Raw genomic sequence first — 23,467 nt, 5'->3', positions numbered from 1 at the left:
CGACATTGTTTTCCATTTACAGATAGGTAGCCGTGTTGGTCTGCCATAGTCAAAACAAATTTTTTTTTTCCTTCCAGTAGCACCTTAAAGACCAACTAAGTTAGTTCTTGGTATGAGCTTTCGTGTGCATGCACGAAGAAGTGTGCATGCACACAAAAGCTCATACCAAGAACTAACTTAGTTGGTCTTTAAGGTGCTACTGGAAGAAAAATTTTTTATTGTTTTCCATTGTTCTCACTTCTGCCCCACCAAGGTAGATGGTGAGGAAGAAACAGCAGAAAAAAGAACCAGGAAATTCCATCCCAGGCAATTGAATCTTATATCTTTTCCTGTCTCTATGCATAAGAGGCCTAAGGATGTAAGTGCAGAAATCCAGTGAACTTAGTGGGTCTTATTTCTGAGTAAACATAGACTCATAGAGTAGAATACAGTAACAGAATTATAGAGTTGGAAGGGATCCCAAGCTATTTCAACCCCCTGCGATGCAGGAATCTCAACTAAATCATACATGATAGATGGCCATCCAACCTTGGCTTAAAACCTTCCAAAGAATCATAGAGTGCTTATTGTGAAGTGGAGTGGTGCAGGTCCAGCTCTGCCACCTCATTGCCACACTATAAGTCATTTATTTGCCTTACTCTTAGGTTGCAATACTCTCCGCACTCGTGGGAGTAAAGCCCATGGAGCTCAGTGGGTTGCTTCTGAGTAGTCATGGGATTGTAGTGTTATGCACCTTCGCTTTGGAGGCGAAGGTCAGTGGGATTCAACAGGGAATACGTGGATTTAGGATTTATCCCAGAACCAGGAAGGGTAAGCAGCCCATTCAAAGGGAATAGGCTGGATTTGGACATAGCCATGCTTAGAGGAGACCCACTGAATTTAAAGAGTCTGCTCTCATTGTAGAATTAATTCTGGATTCAGCTGGGTCTTTTACAGCTCATGCAACAGAATGCTTACCACTGTGGAATTAAATTCATATGAACCACTGGTGTGCATGTGTGTGTGTGATTAATCTGAATTAATGGAACTGGAGCAAATTGGTGTCAATCTGTATTCAGATACAAGACAGTTTGGGCAGCTGAGGCGAACCACAATATGTTTTGGGTTTTTTTTAATAAAAATTTTTATTAAGGATTTTACATTACAAATAACAAAAAGAAAAAACAACAAAAAAAATCCAACAAAAGTTGTTAAAAACAACCAATCTTTCCATCTCCTTATTTTTCATTTACTTGTTTCTAGGACCTCCTCATACCACCCTTTTTTTGTATTCCAAGTTCAAGTTATTAATTCAACAATTTCTTTCCCTCTTTTTGCTACCCAGATCTCATTCTTAAATTATTACGCTCTTAGATTTTTACTTATATAAACCCATTTTTTCATATTCTTTTAGCCCATCACAGCTAGAAACCACTTAGTTCCAATCCAACATTATTCTAAAATTCCATAATTTTACAATATCTCTGTAAATAATCTTTAAATTTCTTCCAATCTTCCTCCACTGACTCTTCTCCCTGGTCTCGAATCCTGCCGGTCATTTCCGCCAATTCCATATACTCCATCACCTTCATCTGCCATTCTTCCAAAGTGGGTAAATCTTGTGTCTTCCAATATTTTGCAATAAGTATTCTTGCTGCTGTTGTGGCGTACATAAAAAAAGTTCTATCCTTCTTTAAACCAGGAGAAAGGCCTCTGGTTTCTTCAGTAGGGTATATTTAAATACCTTTTTCAATTCATTATATATCATCCCCCAGAAAGCCTTAATCCTTGGGCACGTCCACCAAAGGTGAAAAAAATGTGCCTTCATTTTCCTTACATTTCCAACATTTATTATCGGGCAAGTGATAGATTTTTGCAAGCTTGACTGGGGTCATGTACCACCTGTAAATCATTTTCATAATATTCTCTCTTAGGGCATTACATGCCGTGAATTTCATACCGGTGTTCCACAACTTTTCCCAGTCTGCAAACATGATATTATGTCCAACATCTTGTGCCCATTTTATCATAGCAGATTTAACCGTTTCATCCTGAGAGGCGAACCACAATATGGTTCCCCCCGCCCACGCCAAGGCAGAAGGGGTGAGTGAAGATATGCATCCGTGTTCCCCAAACTCGGGTCGCCAGCTGTTTTTGGACTACAACTCCCATCATGCCTAGCTAGCAAGACCAGTGGTCAGGGATGATGGGAATTGTAGTCCAAAATCTGCCAGCGCCCCAAGTTTGGGAAACACTGATCTACATGGAACCAGGGGGGGAATAATGGGCTAGAATGATTAAATAAAGCTCTATACTGTCTTGGGATCTGCTGCCTGAGGGCCTCCTGCGGCCGCCTTCTTTTGCTTCACGGGCGGGCCCGCCCCTTTCAGAGAGCCCCGCCCCTCTCAAGAGACAGAGCCTTCACTGCCTAACCATCGTTCGCACATGCGCAGTGAAACCAACAGCGCTCCCTTGTGGGGGGCCGAGGCTTCGGCGTCTCCGCGCGTCGTTGCAGCTGCGCCTGCTCCTCGTGATACGGGCTGACGCCGGTGCTAGGACTGCGCACGCGCGCTGGCGTGTCACGCCCGTATGCCGCGCCTGCGCACGGGGAGGTGAGCGTCTCCTTATATGGGGCGGGCTTGAAAACGCCCCTTCTTCTGTGGCGTCTTGCGGCTCCGGGCGGGGGCGTGGCTTCCTCTCGGCCCCGCCCCCTCCCTCCTTGTGACGCTGCTGGGTGTCGTAGCGACGCTAAGCGGCTTCAGATGGCGAGGAGCCGCCGGTGAGGCCGGAGCTGGGGCGCTTTCAGCCCGGAGGTGAGGGAGGGTGAACGTGTGAACGTGTGACGCGGGAGAGGGACGAGGGGGGTGGCCCGAAGCGGGTCGGGGTCTTCCTCAGCTGAGGCAAAGCGGTTTCAAGACCCCTTTTCAGCACCTGCTGTTTCTACGACACCAGCCTACCCGCAAATACTTAGAAAGCTGAGGTGGTTTTTAATAGGGGTCAGCGTTTTAACTTTTGTGTTTCTCTCTCTCTCTCTCTCTCTCCATTTCACTGTTTTATCTTTCGTAAGCTGCTTTGGGGTCGTCGTTTCGCAGTCAGGCGGTGTGTAAGTTTGATGAAATAAATAAATACCTCTCCTTTTCCTCCAAGGAGCTCCCTCCCCCCCATTTTCACGTCTTTTTATTTTATTCCCACAACACCCTTGTGAGGTAGGCTTTGCTTAGATAGGGGTAGTGGCGGGTGGGGCTGGCCGGCCAATAATAATAATAATAATTTATTATTTATACCCCGCCCATCTGGCTGGGCTTCCCCAGCCACTCTGGGCGGCTTCCAAAAAAATATTAAAATACTGTAATACATCAAACGTTAAAAGCTTCCCTAAGAGCCCTTGAGCCCTAGTTTGCCACCCCTAATCCTTACACCCCGCTGCCTTCTAGTATCTGTCCCAATAGTCTTTTAACCTTACCTGCTATGTGAGACTGGCCTCAATTATTATTTTTTAGGAGTAGCTCTGTCAGTAGAACTCACGAATCTTAATCTCAGATTTATGGGTTCAAGCCCCACGTTGGGGCAAAAGATTCCTGCATTTCAAGGGGTTGGACTAGATTGACCCTTGTGGTCCCTTATGATTCTATATACAGTGGTACCTCGGGTTACATACACTTCAGGTTACATACGCTTCAGGTTACAGACTCCGCTAAACCAGAAATAGTGCTTCAGGTTAAGAACTTTGCTTCAGGATGAGAACAGAAATTGTGCTCCGGCGGCGCAGCAGCAGCAGTAGGCCCCATTAGCTAAAGTGGTGCTTCAGGTTAAGAACAGTTTCAGGTTAAGTACGGACCTCCGGAACGAATTAAGTACTTAACCTGAGGTACCACTGTATGGCCATCTTTCTACCTTTGTCTTCGCTCCCCACCCTCTTTCTCCTCCTGCATCTCATTGTTTGAAACGAACACCCCCCTTTTAAAAAGAAATTAAAGGGTGGTTCTGCCTTTGCACACAGCCTATCCGACATGTTTCTGCTCCCCAGTTTGGGCTGTGAACCCGCCAGGTGAAGTATCTCATTTAGTCTTGCTATCTGCTTTAGTAAGTTGTGTTGTGAGAAAACTGCTTGTGTGCCACGAGAAGTAAAGTTTGTGCGCATCCACGAAAGAGGCCGTCTGTTGTGTCTCTGCAATGCATGATTCACTATATGGGTCTTGCCTCCTTTCAGTTAGTTTCTTTGCCAGGGGTGAGAGGATAATCCTGCCACCTCTCTGCATGGGGTTGTCTGATGGCATCCTTCGGTTACCCCAATATAGAGTTGCACTTTTGAGTGCCTCTGGACGGCAAGCATGAAGTGAGTGGTCCTTGTAGAAAGGTGAATGTGCACTCATCCTATAGAAAAAAATTGGCCACTGTCAGAATAGCCATTTTCAGGTTGAAGAATGACGTGTGCCTCCAACTTTAAATTTGTGTGTGGGATTGTACTGAATAGTTGGGCATGGTAGTTTTAAGAACTAGCTCCTCCTATATGATCCTGCCTGTCTATTGTGGTCCCCAGTGGAGGTGGCTCTCTGTTTAGCGACCATGAGAGGTGTGGCTGGAGTCCACATAGGACAAGGTCTTCTTCTTTTGTGGAACTCTCTCTTGAATATTTGTTTGCCCCCACCACCACCACCTGTATTTCCACGGCTTGTAAAGGCTGTGTTGTTTTGTCATGCCTTAGGTGTGGATTAGCTCTCTCCCTGACTTCTGTTTGTGCTGCTTATAAAGCGTTTAAATTGCTGAGATGCTGTTGTGTTTGATTATGGCCCCTTCCAGATGCCCTTTTTAGTTTGCATTCATGATCTGTGCTCATGATGGTATCGAGGTGGTTACATGATCTGTTTTTCTGCACATGCAAAAGTTTTGGGCATACAACTTGGTTTCCTGCCAGTGCATGTCCTTTAACTTCCTCCTGTAATTCTGTAAGTTTTTATGCCCTAAATGTCCTGGCTTTCTTTTTTTGTCCCACTCTTGTTACATTATAGTTCAAGAGTGCCTCTCCAAATGGCAGCAATGCAGTAGCACTGGAGAAGCATCACAGAACAGCAGAATGATGGGTGGATGGTCCAGTCTAAACCCACTACAGTGGTACCTTGGTTTAAGAACAGCTTAGTTTATGAACAACTTGGATTAAGAACGCTGCAAACCCGGAAGGAGGTGCTTTGGTTTGTGAACTTTGCCTTGGAAGCAGAAAATGTTCCACTTCCTGTTGAGAGTGTTCCATTTCTAAACTGAGTCCCCACTGCTATGTGAAAGCATGGCTTGGTTTAAGAACGGACTTCCGGAACAGATTAAGTTCGTAAACCAAGGTACCACTGTACTAATGTTCTGTTACTGCTTCAGTGACATATTGCAGAACACGACCCAAAACAAACAAAAAACATAGCCTGGAGGTGCCCTACACATTTTCTGTTTTTGGTTGATTGGTTCTGTTAATTTTTAAGTTTTGTAAGGTGCGCTTGAGGGCCTTTTAAAATGGCCAGGTATACTACTTGGATTATCAGGAATGTGAGAACATGAACTTAATCTGTGAAAATGGACTGTCCTCAATGTTTTCTCTCAATATTCTGTCATACACCAGTGTGACCCAAGTCTTAGGGCCCAACCCAGTGGTGTCCCCGAATGCACCCTTGTATAAATCTCTCCCCCTCACTCCCCCACGTAAAATAATGATGAATAATCCCATCTTTGTTGGGGGATATAAAATGCTGTACAGTATATGGGAGGAAGGGCAGTGTTACAGTGTGATCAAGGCCTTTCATTCCTGCTGCTGAAAGGCCTGACCCACAATGACAGTATTGCAGTCATCCCTACAGTCACACATTGTCCTAATGACATTCATCTTGCTAGTAAATAATGTTTTTGTCTTGGTGCTGGTGAGGAGCGAGCTACTTGTAGAGAAATGGGGTGGGAGGCCCTGTAGGAGAAATGGGTCAGGGCCATGAGAGAGATACTCTTGGGGGTAAGAAGAAGCAATGGGTTTAAGTGGGGGGAAGGGGGTGTAGCTGGATGTGGCTTCTGCTTAGGGAACTTGGATTTCCTCACTTTCTAGGAGAAGTCTAATTAGATACTGTTATGAGTGTTTCTGGTCTTCCTTAGTGACCCTCTCACTCCTCCTTTTTCCCATCTTGAGTGGTGAAGGGGCTGGTCTTGATTTTACGCGTTTTTCTTTGTGTTACGTGTTTTAAGTTTGTTCTTCCAACATCTCCCAACCAGTGCACATTCTCTTTATCTATCCAAAAAATAGTGCTATTGTTTTTTAGACATGGGTATGCTTCTTTTAAGGTTATGTCCACAACTAGAGCTTAGTTCTTGTTTGTTTTATTTATTAAAACATGTTTCCCTGTCTTGTCTCTGGGTGGCTCTTAAGATGTCTCACCACAACACATTTTAAGAACAATACCACTGGGGTGGATTTGATTTAAATCAAATAGATTTAAATCACTAGTCAGTAAGACTTGATTTAAATCAGATTCTACATAAAGACTCATTCTTGCTGCTATAATCTTAATATTTACAACCAGATGAAGGTTTTGATTTTGGATTAATAAATTTTTAGTGAAGTTTTTACAGTTATATAAAAAATTACTGATTTGGTTATACTATTAGAAATACATTGACATAATTATGAAATTATTGTGAGGTTTAATAAGTTAACTGTTTATATTTAGACAACTTTTCTGCTGTACTTTATTGGAAGGAGAAAAATAATCATTTCCTTAATAACAATTTAAATAATTTATTTAACTAAAAGAATAACATTATAGCATGTGTATCCATATTTGTTAACTACTGTGGTTAGAGACTTTATTGTTTAGACAATGTCAGGTGAGTCCTGGGAAGAAGGGCCTGGAACGAGTGAACTCTTAGTAGTTGACTGGCAAGCACTTCAAGGACTTATAGATCCCAGTTACTATTTCCACCTTACCCCCCTTTGGATATGCTTCTACATTCAGGTGTATATTCTGTACAGTTAAGTGTCAGTGGAACCCAGTTGTTGGAACCCAGTGGGGGATTTTTTAAATCAAAAAATCCTATTTTTTATTTTATTTTTTTAAAAAATCATTGATTTTTATCCACCCTGAATACCACAAATGAAACAGCATTAAAAATCATCAGCTGATCAGAAAATGTTGTTAATCTTGTCCACATTCTTCTTTTACAAATCCAAACCTTAACTGCTTGACTCAAAGTGAGCAGTGCCCTGGGCGTTCCATAGTTTAAATGTTACAGTTGGGGAAAGTCTCCTCTCACATTCATGCATGCCTTACTTCAGGTGAGGGGTGAGGAACTTGTGACTAAGTCCCATGATCATTGGCTGTGCTGGCTGTGGCTGATGGGAGTTGGAGTCTGACAATATCAGAGGGCCACAAATTTCCCCATGCCTGCTTTAGATGACAGGGTAGCAGAGCTGCAATTCTTGAATGGTACACATGACCAAGTTTATATCGAAGGAGGCAGTTCCTGAAGTATCTTGGTCCCAGACTCTTTAGGGCTTTGAAAGTTAAGACTCGCACAAGCAGGGACTTAGTAAAGCTGGAACAACACTGTATGGTAATCCAAAACATCCTGCAGCAGGCAACAGTCTGTCTGCTGCATTCTGGAGCAATGGTAGATTCCAGACTTACTTCAAAGGATGATGCTGGATCCACAAGCACTTCCTAGGTGTACAGTATACCTTTCCTTGCCCGGGAACATAGCCCTACCAGCGGCAGGCCAAACATATGAATCTGTATGATACAGTATACCTATATATTCATGTGCAGAGAAAACAGTGTCATTTGCTGTTTTTTTTTCTATTGTGATTGCATTAGCAAGAGGGAGACAAAGGTGCTGCAACTGTTTATATGCTGCAAGCTTTTTGGGATCCAGTGCAGGAAGTAGAACTGGACTATAAATTTTGGTTTCTGAGTACTGTATCTTCTTTTAATGATTTCTAGGCTGTCTTTCTAGGGAAAACCCTTCTCAAGGCAGCCTAACTTCAAATTTAAAAAAGGCAGTTAACTTAAAACATTTCAAGAGCCAGCACCCTGCTCATATTAATTAAATATCAAACAGGATACTTGGTTGTCACTCTTCTCCCCCCCCCTCTCTCTCTGTGCTTTCTTATGCCTGGACAAAGCAAGCTACAATTTTGAGGTGAGAGAAATGAGATATCCTCTTGTTTTGCCCCTTCCCAGAAATTTAGCACAGCCGTAATACATGGTGTAAAAGTGAAGAGAAACAGTGCAATAATGTAGATTGTATACAGGTTGCAGAATTCATTCATTTCCCCATCACCATCTTGGTGCAGAATTCTAACCTTTTCTTTTGGATTACATGTGACCCTGATGGTGTCCCTTTCTGAAGCAGATTAACCTGGGGTGGGAGAGATACTGCTTTTAATGTCAACATTTGTCCTCTGCTTCACCATTTCAGGACACGTTAGGAACCCCCTCCTTCCCGAAAAAACCTGATGCAATGGGGTCTTTGCAATCTGTCGGCACCAGCTCCTACTCCTCCAGGCGACGACAGAGAGAAGAGGACAACGATTTGCTAGACAACAAGGATCGGGAGGAAGACATTGCTAAGTTTCCATATGTTGAATTCACTGGGCGAGACAGCATCACCTGCCCCTCCTGCCAAGGCACTGGCTGCATCCCAACAGGTAATTCTGGCTCTGTATACCTTAGCCTGCTAGCTTACTTCCAGAGGACGGTGAGTTTTTGCACTACTAGGTCATACCTTAATGGCATCCTAAAGTGCCTTTTCCTACTCCTGCAAATCCTGTCTTCTAGCATTTCCTACGATCTCACCTTGGGCTGTGCAATAACTGTACTTGAGAAGTTCCTCTTGGGCCAGGCCGGCCAATGGCCTGGAGAGCTTCCCCTGTGTATGTTGTGGCTTACTACTTTGATCTATCTGGATTTGTGGGGAGTAAACCAATCCCTTGTCCTGCAGGAATCGCTGGCGTGGTATTCACACAACTTGCTGTTGTTGCACACGAGTCATGCCTAATAAGTGAGGGCTGTTGGAAGCTAGAGAATCCTACCCCCAACATAGGACTTGGACTGGGCTTCCTTCAGGCCCCTTCCTGCTATACAGTTTTGCAATCTGCTGTTGTCAGTGGACTCCATAACAAGCTTCAGCTCCCAGTGGTTTTGAAAGCATGTTTCGTCCTGTGGGATCTTCCCTGCTCCCCACCCCCTTGTGATTTTCCTGCCACTTGTAGTTTATGTCCTGTATAAATAACAGTCACATGGTGACGTGGTGTGCACCTCGTTTCTCAGAGGTGAGGTTGGACAGACTGAATCTCACTCTGCAGACCTGATGTTGCCTGCCTCTGGTGGGGCAAACTTGGCAGATGCTGTGGAGTGTAGGTAGCACCTCTAGATCAGGATTCTAGACTCATTTCTGCCACAAGTGTATAATTTTGTTCAAGTTACATCTATTTCTATTTCTACCCTATACAGGGGTGAAGAACCTGTTGCCTTCTAGATATTGTTGGATTCGAACTCTCATCAGCCCCAACAAGCCTGGCCAATGGCCACAGGGGATGGGAGTGGTAGTCCAATAATATCTGGAGGGCCTCAGGTTCCCCTTCCCAATCTCGTTTGTTTATTTTACTTAAACTAAAGGTTCCCAAGGTGGACTTGAAACCAGTCTGTTGTTTTGTTGAGTATGAGTTACCATAGCCTCCAGTTCTTTAAACAGCTTAGGTAACACCTACCCCATCCCACTATATTGTCCTTGTAGAGTTCACTTCTCAGTCCTGTTGATAATTCACAGGAAATTCAAGTAAGTTATTTAGGACTTTTGCATATGGAAACCCAGATTTCATAGTTCTCAAAAACTGTTCTTAAAAAACTGTGAGGTGCATATCTGTGCATTGAAAATAAGACTGTAAGACTTGAGAGCTTCTAGCATTGGCAATTACTTCTTGCTTTCTTCTTCTAGAGCAAGTCAATGAATTGGTAGCTCTAATACCATACCATGACCAGAGGTTAAAACCTCAAAGGACGTAAGTACAAATGAAGTCTCTAACTCCTCTTGCTGCCTTTATGTTCTGGACATAGACATGGAAGTGAATTAATATCCTGCTGAAAGGAGATATCTCACCTCCGCGTCCAGTTTGCTTTCTGCCCAACTACTCTAATCTACAAAATGCCTTGACTACTTCTTGATTGTAACCTGAAATGTTTACTGAATAAATCAGAGCCTATAAAAAAATGCAACTCAATTTGTTCCCATTCCACAAAGTGAATTCCAGTATTTTTGGTGTTTAGCAAGGCAGGTGTCTTAACAGGTTTGCTGAATGTGTTAGCAGATGCACACCATACATTTAAAGCACACCAAACACACATTTAAGGCACATGGCTTCCCCCAAAAGGATCATGGAAACTAGTTGTAAGAGCAGTGGAACTGTAGGTCTGTGATGGGGGAACTACAGTTCCCTGGATTTGTTGGGGAGGAGTCATGTGCATTGAATGCACTTTAAACATATGGTGTGGAAGCAAAGCAGAACTTCTCAGATTGAAGGCTTTCCCACACATGAGGTTTACATAGCCATTGAACCTCTCTTCCATAAGCTTGGGGATACAAGAAAGCAAACCACAGATTTGCTACTGTAGGTTTTTATAGAACTAGAGAAATAACTGCTTTAAGTTCCATGTGTGGAAAGGCCTTCAAACCACCAAAAGGAGCCTTTAAATACCGTATTTTTTGCTCTATAAGACTCACTTTTTCCCTCCTAAAAAGTAAGGGGAAATGTGTGTGTGTCTTATGGAGTGAATGCAGGCTGCGCAGCTATCCCAGAAGCCAGAACAGCAAGAGGGTGAAGGGAAGTTCTCTTTCTGCACATAAGTTCTTTTATTGCCCATAACTGTGGCTTTATGGCAATGGGAAGTATTGCTTCTTTTCTCTGGCATTCTGGGAAGTCTCGCTTATATTCTTTTCTCTGTTTCTGCACACACTGTACAAACTTGTTCCAAACACCAAGACATTCCTTCCTTGTTCAGTTCATCTTAAGTTCATGATGACCTGTTCTCAATGCATAGCTGACCACATCTACAGAACTTGATTATTATATTCTTTCATGTTATGATCAATCATTAGTAATTGTTTTATGCTATATCAATCTTTAGTTATAATTAATTAGGAGGTTTCATGTTTGTCTAGTCCCAACCTCGTTTCCCAGCCTTTAATCTATCGATCACGTCGGGGTCACCAGATGTAGGAATGAAAAGCACGGCAGACGAGAGGTAGGTGTCACATGAGGCGTCTGACTGGGCAAGCCCCAGGCATCTCACTTTTATTGAGTATTAACAAGCATTGCCACAGGTGTGCTTGTGGCTGATTGGTTGATACAAAGAAACTTGTTGCTGATTGGTTGTAACATAAATACAAGGCGGGAATTACATGTGAACATTAATCATCGATAGATTAAAGGCTGGGAAACGAGGTTGGGTCTAGACAAACATGAAACCTCCTAATTAATTATAACTAAAGATTGATATAGCATAAAACAATTACTAATGATTGATCATAACATGAAAGAATATAATAATCAAGTTCTGTAGATGTGGTCAGCTATGCATTGAGAACAGGTCATCATGAACTTAAGATGAACTGAACAAGGAAGGAATGTCTTGATGTTTGGAACAAGTTTGTACAGTGTGTGCAGAAACAGAGAAAAGAATATAAGCGAGACTTCCCAGAATGCCAGAGAAAAGAAGCAATACTTCCCATTGCCATAAAGCCACAGTTATGGGCAATAAAAGAACTTATGTGCAGAAAGAGAACTTCCCTTCAAGAGGGATTGCTGCTTTCACTGCGTAGCGATCCCCCTTGCTGTTCTGGCTTCTGGGATTCAGAATATTTTTTTGCTTGTTTTCCTCCTCCAAAAACTAGGTGCGTCTTGTGGTCTGGTGCGTCTTATAGAGCGAAAAATACGGTACTTTAAAGACTGACAGGTGCATTGCGGCAGAAGCTTTCATGAAGAAGAGTTTGCTTCCTTGGAAGTGTTTTCCTTGGTCAGCAGATGTTTGCACATGTGCACCCACTCATGGGGAGAGCAAATGTTTAGTCTTGAAACTGTTCTTGGCCAAGTTGTGTTTTCCCTGTAAAAATAAACTCTGGAAGTCCTGTTTACAAATTCATTCTCGGCTTTAACAGCCATTTTGACCACAGTGGCTGGATTTTGAAGGGAAGGAGAGGGAGACACTGACTTGTGGGCCTTGTGAGTGAAATCCTAATGTTGTGCTTCAGATTGCAGCCAGCTTTGTACAGGACCTCTCTCTGCCTTGTTGGGGTGAGCCAAAAGATGGCATTGTCTGAGCATCGTAATTTCCTGCTTCAGGCTTTGTGCTGGAAAGCTGTAGGGCTTTGTTTTGCTGCCTGGCTTGATGCATATCCTGAACAAAAAAAGTGTGCATTATCTGTTGCCTGCCCCCAGAAATACTAAGATGCATCTTAAGGATGTTTTGAGGAGCTTTTGTATAATGAAGGGTTAAATTATTTTTTCTTATAGGAGGGCAAGGGGAGAATTTTGCAATGATAGGACGTCGTGTGGAGATGAACTGATGGATTAAATATGACTGCCTAGTTCAGTGCCTTGCACTTCCTTTGCAAAATGGAGATGTGCTTTGGTGTGTTCACTAGTTGCTGGGAATCACAAGCAAGGAGAGTGTTGTTACCCTGAGGCCCTGCTAGCTGATCTTCTTCCTGTAGGTATCTGTTTGACCAGTATAAGAACAGGAAGCCTTTGGCCTGATCCAGCAAGGTCCTTCTTATGTCCTTATGCATATAAAGTGTGGATCTGTTAGCAGGAGCTGAGCACAGGAAGGGAAGCTGGCTAACTGTTGATCTTGTCCTCTGCAGGAAACTCTACGTTTTGGTGTCGGTGCTGCTCTGCCTCCTGGTGTCGGGGCTGGTGGTCTTTTTTCTCTTTCCTCATTCAGTCCTTGTGGATGACAATGGCATCAAAGTGGTTACGGTCTGGTTTGACGAGAAAAACTCCCTTGTGGTCCTTGCCATCACGGTAATACCTAAGTGTGTCTATATATTACTTAATGCAGCTGGATCGGTGCTAAGAATCTTATCGGCTTCCTGCCTTTCTTTTCCTCTGTCCTACTTTATAGGCCACTCTCCGGATCAGAAACTCCAATTTCTACTCGGTAGCAGTAACCAGCTTGGCCAGCCAGGTGCAGTACATGAATACTGTGGTTGGGACTCGGCAGATCAACAACGTCACCCGTATCCAGGCACTGAGTGATCAGCTGGTACTGCAGTCTGGAAAAGCAATAGCCTTTATGGTGGGGAGAGAGGAGATGCAGCCTCTTAAACTAATGCGGCTTTGCTTGTGCCCTGTTTTTCCAGGTGAACTTCACAGTGAAGGCTGAAATGGGTGGACCATCTTCTTATGTATAGTAAGGACTTGGTTTTTGCTTATCTCTGTTTGAATCTCAGCTAGGCTTTGCAGCACTTACCCCAGAGTAGCTGCCACTTCTCTCCACCCACCTCCACTTTTCTAGAGAGCTTTTGGTTCCCTCAGGTAGTTAGTTGTCGTATGCCTGCTGGAGCAACTGCACAATAGAGCCAGTGGATAAGCATAAGCTGTGCACAAGCTTTGGAAATGGTCTCTGAGCAATATCTTGCAATTGTATTATAGCATTGCCTCTCAAGATGTGGAGAATTATGCCCCTCCCAGCCAAACTTGCTATAGCTTTTATTGCATGCTCCCGCCACAAACCAAGAAGCCTCGAGTGAGTGAGTGAGTGAGTGAGTGAGTGAGTGTAGTGTCTTGGTTCTTCTATGCCACTGCTCTCTCCTGGTTCCTAGGTTTCTCTTCCCTCTTCTTGCTACTTTGCTGCAGGCCCAGCTATCTCACACCAGTGTGGTATAGTGGTTGGAGTGTTGGGCTAGGATAAAAGAGACCCAGGTTTGAATCCCCACTGGATGGTTGGGCTAGCTCAAGCTCTTTGCGTAACCTGCCTCACAAGGCTGTTCAAGCTAGAAAGTGCAGATAGCTCCCAAATAAAGATTAAAAAGGCATCAAAATGTTATCAAAGCTTGAAGAGCACTGCACTTCATTAAACACTTGTCGTGAGATGGTAATTTGTCAATATGATGAACATGACAAGACTTCACATTTTGTGTGTTTCCTTTTAATTGTTTAAGTCTCTTGCCAATTTAATTCTTTGTCTTGGTCTCTTCCAGTTTCTTTTGCACTTTACCCAAGATCAGAGTGCACAACATGGTGATTTTCATGAGGTATGCTGCTCTTATATTCTGCCTTGCCTCTGCTAGAAGTAAATTTGACATCAGTCGATAAAGTGTGAATTCCTAACTAGACACTGACCTGTAGGACCATTCGGACTCCCAGTAAATGTGTGGGTTGCAAGGAAGTACAGTGTACCTTGGGTTACAGACGCTTCAGGTTACAAACTCCGCTAACCCAGAAATAGTACCTCGGGTTAAGAACTTTGCTTCAGGATGAGAACAGAAATTGCGCAACGGCAGGCCCCATTAGCTAAAGTGGTGCTTCAGGTTCAGAACAGTTTCAGGTTAAGAACAGACCTCCAGAACAAATTAAGTTCTTAATCCGAGGTACCACTGTATAGTTTTGTGAGAAATAAAATAAAAAATTATCTGCTGGGTCAGTCCAAATCTTGAAAGCTGAACTCTGTGACCAGAATAAATCACACAAATCCCCAGAACAGATTGGGGAAGGAGAGGGGAGAATGTTTGCCTCAGTGCTTCTTTGAATGACTGCATTTTTAGCATATTACGGTATGCATGGCATAGCAGATAGGGGTGCAGCCTTTCTTTCCCCCGCCGTGATTCCTTCTCTTTGCTTCTGCCTCTCAGGACTTCAGTGAAGATCTCCTACATTGGCCACATAACTCAGAGTTCCCTGGAGACTCATCATTACGTCGACTGTGGTGCGAATATCACCTATACCCAAGGCAGTTCTCGGCCTGTACCCACACCACCAGCTAGGGTAGGTGTAGCTCAGGAGAAGAACAGTTTGAGTCAGCTAATGTACTTCAGTGATCCTAGCAGCCTGGTTTCGACTACTGTATAACCTCAGGACAATGGGACTTTGCTTTTGTATTTTTGGAGGGCAGAGAGGGGTTGTTGTAGTTCTTGGTGAAACGGAAGCTATGAATGTCTCTGCACGTAGCACTTCTCCCACACGATTACATGAATAGCTGGACGACGCCTCAGCTCTTGTTTTGGAACAGCCTCTGCTTAGTCCCCCCCACTCCCTTCACGCTGCCAGCATCTAGATTGTGTTATTTTGCTCTTAGCTGATCAGCCTTGGTTCTTGGGGACACCCTCTGGAGAGCTTCTCTGTTCCTCCTTAAAATTAGGGGAAAGCGTGTTTCTGCAGGTGCTTCATTCCGCTGGACTACAAAGAATGAAATAATTCCCAGGATGGTGCTCCTAACTCTGTTGTTACCAAAGAGGGAACTAATATTCGATTGTGGAAGGGGAAGTAATCTTAACCTCATTTCTCGTGTACTGGTTTGAAACACTTGGCTTGCTTGTTGTCGGTGAGACCGACTAGCCAGGAAGTGAGAAGACTAGCCAGCAATCTAAGTTTTGCCGAAGCAAATGGATTTTGCAATAGTTACAGCCCTGTTGTGGGTGGGGATTTCTAGACATTCAATGGGGCTTTCATGGTTGCAGTTCCTTTTAAGCTAGTTTTGACTGTGTCAGTGGTATTCCTAAAGCTCCTTTGATGCCTCTTAAGTGTATTGTTCTAAAGGGAGCGCTATTGATTTAGAACAGAGGTGGCTAACCAGTGGTCCTCCTGCCCCTAGCTTCCATTCTTCCTTCCTGACAACTGGCCTTGCTAGCTGGATTGATGCGAATTGGAAGGCCACAGGTTCCCTATCCCTGACTTAAGAGTTGTCACACTTTCTGCACTAGATTTTTCTGCTAGGAAAGGGCTACGAGACTTCTGGATCTTTGCATTAGGAAAACCTATGAGCAGCGGGCTTTTAAAAATCTGACTCTCCAAGCTGGGAAATGTTGGGTCAGTTTAGTTGGCCCCTGTGCTGTTTAGAGGGGTTTGCTCTCAGTATTTTTGTACTTTGTAGTAAATAAAAATATTTATCTTTTTAGTGTTTCTGTCTACAATGTTTCCCTCTCTTGTAGGTAAACCGGGAAAGTAAAATTTAGGACTGGAAGGATACTCCTCTGGGTCACTACTAATCCTTTTCCCTTTACACTTTAGTAACTTCAAATATCTGCTGCTGAAGTTCATCTTCCCTTTAACACTTTTTTGTGTTCTAGCCAGTCTGTGGAGAAAAAAGACACCCATTTGAAGTGAGTTTTAACTCTGTATTTTGATACTTAAATGACGGGGAGAGTTAATGTTTCTATAGAATCTGTACCTTTCTGCTTGGAAGACTCTAGTGCTAAAAAGTTAATAAACCTTGTCTTTTGCTTTTGAGAGAGGTGTGCTGATTTTTCTCTATAACGTCAGTTTGATACAACACAGCTTTGTAGGATACTTGATGGCATTGCAGAAGTTGTGGTTTCCGGTCTTGCAGTACGATGGCTGGTGGTAATAAACCCAGCCACAGGTACAAAGCCTGCTAGGAGGGAGTTGGCCAAGGATAGTCTGGGACCTGCAATGGCGTATTGCTCAGTGGAATGTTTATCCAAACTAATAGTGGCGTTTCTTCCCTTGGCTACACTTTCCCTCCGTTTAAACTCTGTGCTAGCCGATCGCCAATTTCCATAACTCAAAAATTGATCTGCCTTCATTTGGAAATTACTACACCAGTGGATTGTGGTTGTAACAAGAATGGGCAGAAGCTTTGTTGATACGATGAGAATGATTTGTTGGGTGGTGCATGTGCTGTGTGGACAAACTGCTTGTGAAAATGAATGCCCTTCCTACATTCATAATGTTACCATCAGAGCTAATGTACACTAATGTAATGTAATGTCAATTAGTGTTTTAGAGTTGATTTGTTTGTTTATTTGTTATGTGTGTTGTCCTCGTTTTTTTTTTCTTTTTTCGTTTGTATTTTTCTTTGTTTTGTTTCTTAATGTTTTTATGTTTTTGCCGTAAAGAACTCAATAAAAAGAAATTTAAAAAAAACAAACAAAGCTAATGTACACCTGTTACAGAGTTAGTTCCGGCACACGTTTTGTTGCAGCTCAGACAACATCCCTGGTTCAGGTGTGATACCACTTGCTCCAACAAACTGGTTTGTAGGCAGCACCTAAAACCTTCGTTGCTCAATTGGTTGAAGAGCAGCATTTATTGCAGCTCCTGTGGACCCTGAGTCCAGCACATTTGCACACCTGAGCCAAGGAAGGAAGCAACATGAAAATCTCTGAATCACCAACCTTACCAGAAGCAGGATTTCATGTTAATGCTAGTATTTTGTGAGGCCTCGCATCAGATCCAGCAGTGTAGCTAATTGGGGTGGGGTATGTAAACAAAGCAAACGCTCTCCTTCTCTGTCTCGCTAGCCCTCTTGTTTTTAGTCCCTCCTGTTCACCAGACCTGTGTGGATTGAGAAAGATTTTGCCTGCTCTGATGTGCAGAGGAGTGTTGTTCTGTTCTTGGTTCCCCAGGCAGGGTGAACTTGCTTGCTTCTTCTGAGACCTCTCAAGGCGAGAGCAGCATTGAAGTGTCTGTGCAGCCAGTCCTCCACCAACCTCTTGACACCCAGCCTTGATAATCTCTCTTGCTCGTGGCCACAAACACTTTCCTACTCCCTCACCCGTGCAATTCAAGGTGGCCTTAAAAGGCATCCTTTCCGGCTTTAATCTCTGCTAGGAAGGAAGGAAACCGAGTAAGAACTGTTTCCCGCCCAGCAGCAAATCCAACTCCAGACCAGAGTCACAAGAAGGAATAACCAGTCTTTGTTATTACATCTTCTTACATTGTCACGTACTTACAAGTTACAATCCAAGAGATTACAACAGCGGCACAGGGCCAATACTATCAGCTCTGGCACTTCTGCGTCCCCCTCCCCCCACCCCCAAACCTCACATTTCCCCCCAGGAGGTATTATAATCCCATCCCACTGTGAGGGCTTGCACCAGAGGCTCTCCTAGAACCTTGTGCTGAACTGCCATGCCCAACAGCATAAATTACATTCAGTCTTCAAGACCCCCCCATACCCCACCTGTCCCCGTCATGACCACAGGCTCTAGTCCTCCAAGGCGGGGGGAGGAGGAGCGCAGGGGTCCGAGGTGCAAGGTAGCCCCTCTCAACATCTGGTTGTGCCAGGCCCAGCTTTCTTCACTCTGCAAGGGAGGGGAGGAGGCAGTGGCACCAGGGTGGTCCTTGCCAGCAGGCCCTTCCACCTCCACCCAGGGCCTGTAAGCCTCGTGCAACACAATTGCCAATACATTCATGAGTGTGGTCCAGTTCAGAAGGGCAGAGAAAGGCCTGGCGCCTCTGATGTGGCTGAGGTGGGCTTGTGCATCTGGCCCACTCGTTAGCTCCAGCCCTGAACAAAGCAGCCCGGATATGAACTGAGCCACAGCCAACCACTGTGGGGAGTCAGTGCCTGTTCACCTTCCTCCTGGAATTCATTGCCATGACCCTCATCACAGATTTGAAATAAAGCCTGAGGCCACACCACTCATCGCAAACCACACAGGTGCCTCTGCTGCAGTGATGGGACAGGAGGACGACGAACCCTGGCACCAGACATGCTGCCCAGCCAGAGAGAGGGAAGAGTTTTATGAAGCAATAAATTAAAACAGCAGTAGTCTAGCCAGAGAAGGAAGTGGAGGTGGTGTCTGGGTGACAGGGGGAGGGAGGGAAGGGCCTTTTTTCTTTAGTTTTCAACAAATAACCCTTTATAAAAGCACTCTTGTTTTAAAAGCCAAGGCCTGGGCTTTCCTATTGGTGTCCTTTGTCACACTCTCCTGGCTTTTTGTAGGCCACACCGCCAGCAGGCTGCTATAAGCTGCATTCACAGCAAACAGCCATGCCTGAGCTGGCAGGCAGTGTTTTGGCGGCTGATGGCGGGAGCCTCTCCCAAGGAACCAGAAAGTGATTTGAAGGGATGAGCAGAGAGCAGGTGAGGGGGCAGATCAGTGGCAGGTGCATGGTGGGTTGGGGAGGGGGAGTGCGCATGGCGGTTTAGGGCCAAAAAGAAACCTTGTTGAAAGGCAGAAAAGGTGAAGGGTTGAAGCAGTGCCTTCTCGCCCCCTCCCCAGAGGGAAAGGAATCAAGGTGCCAAGACTGAAAGGGGGGGTGGCCTATTTGGAGAGGCCTGGCAGGGCCATGTGGAAAGGCCAAAGGGTTTCTCCCTCTGCAAATGGCATGGAGGCCCCCTCTCAAACCTTAGGCCCCTGCACACTGCCTTACAAAAGATAAGACTCGCTGGACCATTTTTAACCTTTTCCCTGACAGCCAAGCTTTTCTGGGCCCTCTTAGAGTTGGTTAGGTGAGGCTGGGTCACTGACCACTCCAATAACACTGATTTACATTCCACCTTCAAAGCTTGTTACAAACACAGAAAGAAAGAAAAGGAAAACCCCCACTCACCACTTGCCCACCCCCGCCCTCCCCATTTCTAAAAGTCCCCAGTAACTGGGAAGAGAAAGCCATCCTGGGCCCTGATCCTTCACTCCAAGCGCTGGGGCGCATTGCTCTCTCTGTTCCCCGCAGGCGTTGGCGGCCTGCCTTAGAGATGGCTGTTGCCCTGGAGACCAGCAGAGCAGCTCAAGGCCTGGCAGTCGGGAGGAGAGTCGCGAGCCGCCGAGGTGGTTTGGGTGACGGCGGCGGCAGCCTGCGCCAAGCAGAGCCATTGGAGCAGAGCTCTGGGTGGCCACCACCTCCTCATCCTGTGCGAGACGGGAACTCGTGATCCAAGCTCCTTGGCACGTAGTCCGGATGCCAGAGGGGTGTGGGGTCTCCCTAGGGAGAAGAGGCATCAGTTGCTGGACCCCTGCTGCACCACTGGGATAGGGAAAGAGGCTCCCCCTGGGATGCTACACCAGGGCAGTTCGGGCCTCGGTCCTTCCCACGCTGGCACTGCTGCTCTTCCGGCGCAGGCCAGGGGTGGCGATGCTGCTGTAGCCTTCGTTCGGGCAGCCGTGTTGCAAGAGGATGTCAGTGCATTCCTGGCTCCCTGATTGGCGGGCGTAGAAGAGGGCTGTGTGCCCAGTGGCGTCGCACGCCTTCACGTCAGCCCCATACTGTGGGGGAAAGAGCGGTTGAGCCGTGTTAGGAACCCCAAGGTGCTCACTCAAAGAAGACACAAACATACACTGAGGCTCATGCTGAGGATTGGGAAATTAGGGTTTCACCGAGTCAACAGCGTACGTTTGCACCCTCGACTTCCCTTCCACTTCTCCTCTCAGTCCAGAGGCTACCTCTCTCACCACCACCGTACTTCCCTTCTTAGCTTTTTCTCAGACTCTCTCCTGCTTTTCCCACAGCTGTAACGGCAGGCTAGAACAACTTCCTAGGGCTGGGACACTGCCCTGTTGCTTGGGTTTGGCGAGGGCCTGGTTTGTTCTGGAGTCTGCCAAACCACCTGTGACTACTATCTTGGTGTTTTTTTAAAAAAAACCAACAACCCTTATTTCCCATCCATTCCAAAGAGCCTTTCAGTAAATACTGTATTTTTCGCTCCATAGGGTGCACCTGACCATAGGGCGCACCTAGTTTTCAGAGGGCGAAATCAAGTAAAAAAAATATGACCCCCCCTCCCCCAGCACTGGGAGCAGCGGACAGGCTGCAGGCAGCCTGTGGGCTTCTCCCAGACCTTCTTCCTTCTTTTGCGGGAGGTGGGGGAATTCCCCCATCTCCCGCAAAAGCCCACAGGAGCCACGCACCCTTTAAGGAGCGCACGGCTCCTGCGGGCTTTTCTACGAGGTGGGAGAAGGGACTGACGCAGCCAGTCAGTCCCTTGTCCCTCCTCTGGGAAAAGCCCCCAAGAGCGCACGGAGCTTGTGTGCGGATCTTGGGGGCTTTTCCCGCCTGCCTCCCCCCTGCATTCGCTCCATAGGACGCACACACATTTCCCCTTGCTTTTTAGGAGGGAAAAGGTGCAAAAAATACGGTAACTATCCCTGTGCCCCACTCTCTATGCAGCAGACACTTCCAACCTGCCAATCTGACATACGGCCCCAGCAGCACACTAGCCAGCCACCCCTGCCGCAACATAGTACCAAGTTGTCCACCAACATTTTTATGCATCCTGCTGACCTTTGCTAACACTGTCTAGAGTATTGTTTTGATTTTAACTTGGAACAGTTAAACCATGAGAACTCCGGGAGGATGGGGGGGGGGATTTGGGGAAATCTGCTGAGCCACACAAATACTTTGGCCTGGGGTGGTCACTGCCAAAAACGGCTAGTGGGAGGACACACTGATTAGAAGCTACACTAGTCCATCCATCCCAGTACTGTCCACTCTGATTGGCAGAGGGTCTCCTGGGTCTCAGGTAGAAGTATTTCACATCACCTGCAACCTGATCCTATATATATATATATATTGAAAACCTGGATATGCCAGGGTTTGAACCTGGGACCTTCTTGCAAATCACATGCTCTGCTAGTGAACTCTGGCCCCTTTCCCTTATATCGATTGCAGGTTGAAGCTCCATGGGCTTTAGATTTGGACCACGGATGCTCTGCATTTTTTTTAAAGCTGCTTTTAAAAATCTCAGCTGATACAGGTGTCTGAATCATTTCTTAAAGAGCCCACATTGCAGTTGTACATGCTACCACAGAGCTGTCTTAATGTGATTTGGGGCTAGGGCATGGGAAATGGTGCTTTTGATGAATAACTCAGAGATTCTAGTTGATGTATACAAGCTACAAAAAGCAGCATGAAAGAGGGGGACCTAAACTAGCCATACAGAGTGAGAGCCAGCTCTATGCCAGCCCTTGTCTCTTGTTTTTCTTTCTCCCTATATAAGGCTCTCATCTGCACTCTGCATTTAAAGGGGGCTGAGGGATGTTAGGAGACCCCTATTGCCCGCCCAGAGCTACTATTTCCAGAGTGGTTCATGAATCCATCAACCCCTGCATCCAGGGAACTTTGGGAAGAGAAATAAAGGTCTCCTAGCAACTCTCAACAGCCTTAACAGACTACCCTACTCAGAATTCTTTGGGGCAAGCCTTGACTGTTGAAAGTGGTATGATACTGCTTTAACTGTAGAGTGCCGATAGGGCCTTAATCCTTTTTGACCCAGGGCACATGAAGAGAGCTGGAAGGGAACATCTGCTTCCCTTGGATCCCCAACATCCTTCACTGCCCACCGCCAAGAACTTACCCAGACCAGAAGCTGAGTAATAACCACGTGCGCCAGGTCACATGCCACGTGCAGCGCCGAGCGCCGGTCTTTGTCGCCCGTGGGGGCGTTGATCTGATCCTTGGAGCTGTGGGCCAGCAACAGCAGCACAGCACCCAGGTCCTGGTCCAGCACGGCCTGGAAGAGCTGGCACCCGAGGGAAAGTTCAGAGGGGGGCAGGGGTGCCAAGAACAGCCGCTGCTCGTATTTGGCTCGAATCCATGACTCCCGCTCTTCCCTGGGAAGACAGAGAGAGAAAGAGGGGTTATGAGGGCTAAATGCAAATTCCAGTTTCGGAGTCTGTATGCTGCGGAATACAAGGGGAAGAGAAGGGAAGGGCTAGTGCGCTTATGACCCTGGTTGAGGTTTCTTTCCCCCAGTGAGAAACAGGACTGGATGGAACAGTTGGCATGATCTACCCAGCATGGTTCTTCTTAAGTAGAGAAGACCATCCCGCCAACAGAAGAATAAGCTAGATGATTCTCAGGGACCCAACTCTGCAATATAATCATTCTGAGTCTAAGCACCAGCCTAGCGCTAAACAGAAACAGCAAAACCCATAGCAATGTACACCTAGAGTTTGTAATCGGTGAATGTAAATGGATTCTCTGTGCCCTTACATCTGCAAAAAGATTGATATTGATACATTTGATCAATGGATAGATGACATGACAACTCTTGCAACCCATGAACAGATGAAGATTATGTATGGACAAATTTAACAATATTTGGAACTTATTTATTGAAACCATAGTGACCCATGAATCAATGTATATTTAGAGAAACAGTATGTTCATTCATTTACATATATGTTATATAGTTCTGTAATCTTAATTATATTTTCATATTTTTCCTCTGACTTTTAATATGTTTTATGTATTCTTTTTCTTTTTTACTTTAACTCATTGTGTTATGATTATGCTTATGATTATGATTATTTAAGTGTAGCTATTAAGTAGGACCGCAAACTCCAATCAGTTAAGGGCACAATAAGCCAGGCAAAGTGAAGCCATTTTGAGAGAAGGTGTGGCAAGTGCTTAAGTTCCTCCACTACCCCAGGCACCAGTCTAAACTGGTAGTTTAACAGCGCAATTCTGCGCATGTGGACTTTAACGCCTACGACTTTCGACAAGATTACGCTCCTGCAGAGGGCCGCAGCCTGAGGTCCTGGAGGCTCCAGTTGTGGCTGTGTT

General features: G+C 45.4%; 2 protein-coding genes across 9 annotated transcripts in view; one reads left to right on the top strand and one right to left on the bottom strand.

Moving 5' to 3' along the window:
* Positions 1-2,668: 2,668 nt before the first annotated feature.
* On the top strand, positions 2,669-16,109 carry TMEM106C (transmembrane protein 106C). Of its 4 annotated transcripts, XM_053372904.1 has the most exons (9): positions 2,691-2,792; positions 3,047-3,082; positions 8,422-8,650; positions 9,940-10,003; positions 12,862-13,021; positions 13,122-13,262; positions 13,360-13,409; positions 14,200-14,253; positions 14,851-16,109. In XM_053372904.1, the coding sequence occupies exons 3-9, from the start codon at positions 8,464-8,466 to the stop codon at positions 15,065-15,067; spliced, it is 873 nt and encodes a 290-aa protein (XP_053228879.1). In that variant the 5' UTR covers positions 2,691-2,792; positions 3,047-3,082; positions 8,422-8,463; the 3' UTR covers positions 15,068-16,109. The 4 variants fall into 4 exon arrangements, with proteins under 4 accessions (XP_053228873.1, XP_053228897.1, XP_053228879.1 ...); XM_053372898.1 differs by lacking the exon at positions 3,047-3,082 and having other exon boundaries at positions 2,669-2,792; XM_053372922.1 differs by lacking the exon at positions 3,047-3,082 and having other exon boundaries at positions 2,674-2,758.
* Positions 16,110-17,851: 1,742 nt separating this feature from the next.
* The window catches only part of AGAP2 (ArfGAP with GTPase domain, ankyrin repeat and PH domain 2), a 118,472-nt gene continuing 112,856 nt past the window's right edge, over positions 17,852-23,467 (bottom strand). For all 5 annotated transcript variants that reach the window (XM_053372862.1, XM_053372878.1, XM_053372846.1 and 2 more), the window contains 2 exons: positions 22,257-22,512; positions 17,852-20,169 (listed from right to left, as the gene is read on the bottom strand). In XM_053372862.1, the coding sequence (XP_053228837.1) occupies positions 19,963-20,169; positions 22,257-22,512 (463 nt within the window). In that variant the 3' untranslated portion in view covers positions 17,852-19,962. The remainder of the gene's footprint in view (positions 20,170-22,256; positions 22,513-23,467) is intronic.

The sequence above is a fragment of the Podarcis raffonei genome, chromosome 2 (genome assembly GCF_027172205.1).
Source record: "Podarcis raffonei isolate rPodRaf1 chromosome 2, rPodRaf1.pri, whole genome shotgun sequence".
Lineage (NCBI taxonomy): Eukaryota > Metazoa > Chordata > Lepidosauria > Squamata > Lacertidae > Podarcis > Podarcis raffonei.
This window is presented reverse-complemented; position numbering and strand designations above follow the sequence as displayed.

What these genes read in the sequence shown, in the direction of transcription:
- TMEM106C (XM_053372898.1), top strand. Translation starts at nt 8,464, where the DNA reads ATGGGGTCTTTGCAATCTGTCGGCACCAGCTCCTACTCCTCCAGGCGA. An exon ending in TTGTGGTCCTTGCCATCACG is followed by an intron (nt 13,022 to 13,121) that starts GTAATACCTAAG and finishes CCTACTTTATAG; the next exon opens with GCCACTCTCCGGATCAGAAA. An exon ending in AACATGGTGATTTTCATGAG is followed by an intron (nt 14,254 to 14,850) that starts GTATGCTGCTCT and finishes TCTGCCTCTCAG; the next exon opens with GACTTCAGTGAAGATCTCCT.